This window comes from Tachysurus vachellii, chromosome 13 (assembly GCF_030014155.1).
Source record: "Tachysurus vachellii isolate PV-2020 chromosome 13, HZAU_Pvac_v1, whole genome shotgun sequence".
In the NCBI taxonomy this organism is placed as follows: Eukaryota; Metazoa; Chordata; class Actinopteri; order Siluriformes; family Bagridae; genus Tachysurus; species Tachysurus vachellii.
In genome coordinates, this window is record NC_083472.1 from 1047501 (window position 1) to 1053739 (window position 6239).

Consider the following 6239-nt stretch of genomic DNA (forward strand, 5'->3'; position numbering starts at 1 on the left):
CTCTACTCACTATACTCTATACACTATACACTACACACTATACACTCTACACACTCTACACTACACATTATACACTACACACTACACACTATACACTATACACACTATACACTACACACTACACACTCTACTCACTATACACTCTACACACTATACACTACACACTACACACTACACACTACACACTACACACTATACACTACACACTATACACTCTACACACTATACACTATACACTACACACTATACACTACACACTATACACTATACACTACACACTACACACTATACACTACACACTACACACTATACTCACTATACACTCTACACACTATACACTCCACTCACTATACACTCTACACACTATACACTACACACTACACACTATACACACTATACACTCTACACACTATACACTCTACTCACTATACACTCTACACACTATACACACTATACACTCTACACACTATACACTCTACACACTATACACTCTACCCACTATACACTACACACTCTACACACTATACACTACACACTACACACTATACTCACTATACACTCTACACCCTTTACTCACTATACACTCTACTCACTATACACACTATACACTCTACACACTATACACTCTATACACTTTACTCACTATACATTCTACTCACTATACACTCTACACACTATACACTCTACACACTATACACTACACACTCTACTCACTATACTCTATACACTATACACTACACACTATACACTCTACACACTCTACACTACACATTATACACTACACACTACACACTATACACTATACACACTATACACTACACACTACACACTCTACTCACTATACACTACACACTATACACTCTACACACTATACACTCAGTCAATCATATAGCACACTAACACTCTACACACTACACAACTATACACTTTACTCATATACATCTACACTACACTCTACACACATCTACTCACGTACACTACACTCTACTCACTATACTCTATACACTACACACTATACACTCTACACACTCTACACTACACATTATACACTACTCTACCTCACTATACCTCATACACTCTACTACACTCTTCACACAATACCACTACACTCTACACACTATACACTCTACACACTATACACTACACACTACACACTCTACTCACTATACACTCTACACACTATACACTCTACACACTATACACTACACACTACACACTATACACTCTACACACTATACACTACACACTACACACTCTACTCACTATACACTCTACACACTATACACTACACACTATACACTCTACACACTCTACACACTATACACTACACACTACACACTATACACTCTACACACTATACACTACACACTTTACTCACTATACACTCTACTCACTATACACTACACACTCTACTCACTATACACTCTACACACTATACACTCTACACACTATACACTACACACTCTACTCACTATACACTCTACACACTATACACTCTACACACTATACACTCTACACACTCTACACACTATACAATCTACACACTATACACTCTACACACTATACAAACAATTCATTTGTAAATAACTATGCCAACAAAGCAATCAGAATAATAAATAAATAAATAAATAATTTACATTACAACACATGCAGTATTTTATTAATAATTTTATTTGCACCCTTAAAACTGAGATCCTGAAGCCCAGTAATCCTAATAATACTAATACTATTACTACTAATAATGCTAGTACTACTACTACTAATAACAATAATGACATACTGCAGTGTGTGTGTGCATGTGTGTGTGTTTTCTGTGTTTGTCCTTGATGTGTAATAAAATCGACGGCCCTCTCGTGTTGACGCACTGCACAACAAATTGCTTCATATTTGCCAGCAGGAGGACGTGATGTGTTTTTCCAAAAGGTCGCCGTCTCGTGCCTCGAACCCCCACCGAGGCGCTCGTCTCGTCTCATCTCATCTCATCTCCACTCAATAATCACTGAGAAAAAAATACAACATTTCTCCTAACCAGATGTTATTTTCCTTTTAATTTCCACACACATGCGCACACACACACACACACGCTTACACACACACATACAACCCCCCCAAACACATACAAACACCCCCCACACACTCTCTCTCTCACACACACACACACACACACACACACACACACACACACACACACACTCCACGGGTGTGTGTGGATTTTTTCTGATTAGTGTGTGACCGGGTTTAATGTTCACGCCTTCTCACTGAAGGTCAGGAGCTGTTCTGTTTTATTATTTTTATGTGATTAGTAAATTTGAAGCGTAACCAGAAGATTGAACCTTCAAAAGGATCCGAGCTGAGAAATCTCACTGCAGTTGTTCTGTCGTCAAATTGTTTTATTTAATTGTCTATTTAACATCGATACAAATCAGATTTTTTAAAGCTACACAACTGAGAAGCTGTGGCTGAGGAAAAGAGCAGAGGAACTTTAAATGTAAATGAGTTCCACGTTTCTCTTGTATCACGTCTTCAAATACAAAATATCTTATCTGCAAAATCAAGTGTTAAATCTAGATAATTGTCTCTGAAGTAGCTAATTCATGCTAATCAAATTTATTTTTTATTCTTCTCAGTTGTGGGTCATGGTGGCTTAGCGGTTAGCATGTTCACCTCACACCTCCAGGGTTGGGGGTTTGATTCCCGCCTCCACCTTGTGTGTGTGGAGTTTGCATGTTCTCCCCGTGCCTCGGGGGTTTCCTCCGGGTACTCCGGTTTCCTCCCCTGGTCCAAAGACATGCATGGTAGGTTGATTGGCATCTCTGGAAAATTGTCCGTAGTGTGTGATTGCATGAGTGAATGAGAGTGTGTGTGTGTGTGCCCTGTGATGGGTTGGCACTCCGTTCAGGGTGTATCCTGCCTTGATGCCCGATGACGCCTGAGATAGGCACAGGCTCCCCGTGACCCGAGGTAGTTCGGATAAGCGGTAGAAGATGAATGAATTCTTCTCAGTCGAGACCTTCGTATCTTCTCATCTATAATCTTGCTGCTTTCTCTTCTCAGCTGCTTTGAGGATGACGAGCCTCCATGTGTAGAGAACATCGAGTACTCGTCCTACACTGAGAACCTCAGCGCTAACGAGCTGGACGAAGAAGTCGACAGAAACACGAGGAGTGGCGATGAGGTTGAGGACGGTGAAGACGGCAGCAGGAAAAGCTGGTGCAGGAAGTCGTCCGTGTTCCCTCGCGCCTGCCATCAGGATCCATTAGAGACTCAACATCAACAACACCTACCTGAGCTAGGAGCTGGACAAAAATCAGCTTCTTTAGAACATTCATGCTTTAATTATAGAGACGAGCTTTAAGGCTCAAACAAACATCTGTAGCTGGACACAACACAATTTATTGGCAGCTAACTAGCAAATCTGTTGATATTAATATAGCAGTGATGTGTAGCGGTAAATGTGCTTCTTTCGTTCTAAAGCTAGGAGGCTTAATGAGGCTAATAACAAGCAGAGCTAAAAACTTTACTCACAATAATTATGACTTCAGTAGTAAAAAATTATTAACAAAATTATTTAAAAATTATTAATAAATGTATTAGCAAGAAAGGGTTAGCATTTTTATATAAGATTTTCCTTCTCACACTATACTAACATACCTGACAAAAGTGCTATGAAAAAAACTTGTTAGTGATACGACCTCTGACCTCTGAAGTCATCGTTTCCAGGAATATTAAAGCTTGTCTAGGGTTAGCCAGTTAATCCTCGGGACTTTAACTTCAACGCTCAGGATGATGTGAGAACTGAAGAATTTTCTAGATTTAATCAAAGAACAAATGTCTTGAATCTTATTTGAAAAGTAAGAATTCCCAGTGGGAATTCCAAGCTACTCTGGTCGGAAATTCAGCTGTCCCTGAATAATATGCATTTGAATATTCAAACGTGTTTGCATATTAATGAGCATTTAACATGCACATAATTAGCGACACAATGACTTCAGATCACGTAAATGACCCGAAACACAAAAACGATCCAATAAATCCACTTTATTTTTAAGAATTTAGCTACATTAGCTAGCTTAGCGCATTCTCCCCCATCCTGTGCTTACCTGTGATGTGATGTTTTATTTTAATGTTTCACGAATTAAAGGACAGTTAGAGGAGACTTTGCACTAGGGATGTGATGGATCACTAAACACGCACATTTCATTTAAAAACAGAAAAAAAGGACTCAGAATATTTTGTTCTATAAGAAATGGGAGTGAACTAACTTCAGAAAGTAATTACAATCTTCTTTTCTACACAAATAGCAGTGACACAACTCTGACATTTAAACTCTGGAGGTGTCTCGCTGTGAGACAACACATTATTTACCACTCGTGCTTAGTGTTGAACTCCTCCAGGCCTGAGCTGAACATCTGATATTAATGATCAATTACACTACAGAAATAAAAAGAAATTAATTATTATTATTATTATTATTATTATTATTATTATTATTATTATTATTATTATTATTATTTCCGAGACATAGAAAGTGTAAAAAGGAAGTGAATGTAAATTGTTTTTAGAATAATTTGTCATATTTTATGTAAAGAATGTAAAAGGTTTCTTCATTTATTCTAAAAGTTTATTAAAATGACACAACAGCAGCACTTAATGTTCTATATTCTGTACATCTGATTTCTCACACTGAAGTTCTGTAAAGTGTTTATTTATCTGATTAGTGTAAGGATTAATACAGATACTGTCACTGTGTGTGCTGAATCTGTGTAACACACACACACACACACACAGGCACATACTGTACACACACACATAATCACACACAGACACATGCACTCAAACAAACACACGCACACTTAAACATACACACACAAATACACACACACTAATACATAAACACATAAACGCACACATGGACACACAAACACTTGCACACACAAACATACACACAAATACACACACACTAATACATAAACACATAAACGCACACATGGACACACAAACACTTGCACACTTAAACATACACACAAATACACACACACTAATACATAAACACATAAACGCACACATGGAGACACAAACACTTGCACACACAAACATACACACAAATACACACACACTAATACATAAACACATAAACGCACACATGGACACACAAACACTTGCACACTTAAACAAACACACAAATACACACACACACACTAATACCTAAAGACATAAACACACACATGGACACACAAACACACTTATAAACACAAACACACAAAATTACATGCTCACTCACACAGAAACACACTCATTGGTTCACACAAATATACACTTTTAAATTCAAACACTAAAATAATGTAAACACCAACATCCTGCAGTCTCGTGTCTGTAAAGAGAATTACTGAAAACTGGATTAAAAATAAAAATAAAATAAAATTCTGAAATTATTTCTATTCTAAGTTTTTTCTTGCTGTCATTCTGTCACCAGATTTTCTTCCCTGATATATTTATTATATATTATACTTAAACACAAAGGGTGAATGAACTAAAATAATTAACTTTTGAGAAAAACGTTTGATGTTTATTTTGGATCCTGTTCTCCGTGATGCTCCTCACATTGAGCTCCAACATCTTCCTCAGGATCCGTTTGGTTAACACGGCCGTGAGTTAGCTGATATTCTGATTAATCTGCTGTTAGCTAGCATCGAATGGTGGAAGTTCAGTAACGTTACCTAGCAACAGTTTAATGGGTTGTATTCAGGTGAATGTTAACCAGCTAGTTACCTTTGAGGGAAGCTTGTCATGTTTTCTAGTCAGGTTTATTTTGAGATATTTTCTAACTCCGTAATGTTTAGGGATATTATCTCAGCTTTATCCAACATCAGATATCTTTCTTTGGCTACGTCCTGTAACATTAGCTAACTACCGTGTGTAACTAGCGGTTTGTTTGTTAACTGACAATTAAATGAAATTAGTCTTTATCATTATTTTATCTCCCTCTTAAACACTCAGTCTGATATTTTTACTCTCTTTATTTCAAAGCTAAAACTACAAAAAAAACCCAGAAGGAAACACGATGCTAAATCCTGACACACCGCTGCTAACACTGCTAATAAAAGACCTCAGTGTGTTTGTTTTGCTAATTGAGCCTCTTAAATTTAGCTTTTTCTTTGGTTCTTAGTCAGTAAAATAAGTTTAAACACAGCAGGAAACCTCAGAGGAGATAAAAGAGCAGTTGTACATAAATATCTGTG

The 6239-nt window shown here is 37.3% G+C and overlaps 1 protein-coding gene across 2 annotated transcripts in view; it reads left to right on the forward strand.

Annotated features, from left to right (window-relative positions):
- LOC132856353 (cytosolic carboxypeptidase 4) overlaps positions 1-5429 on the forward strand; it is an 86458-nt gene extending 81029 nt beyond the window's left edge. For both annotated transcript variants that reach the window (XM_060885911.1, XM_060885913.1), the window contains exon 24: positions 3055-5429. In XM_060885911.1, coding sequence (XP_060741894.1) covers positions 3055-3355 — 301 coding nt within the window. In that variant the 3' untranslated portion in view covers positions 3356-5429. The remainder of the gene's footprint in view (positions 1-3054) is intronic.
- Positions 5430-6239: the final 810 nt, after the last annotated feature.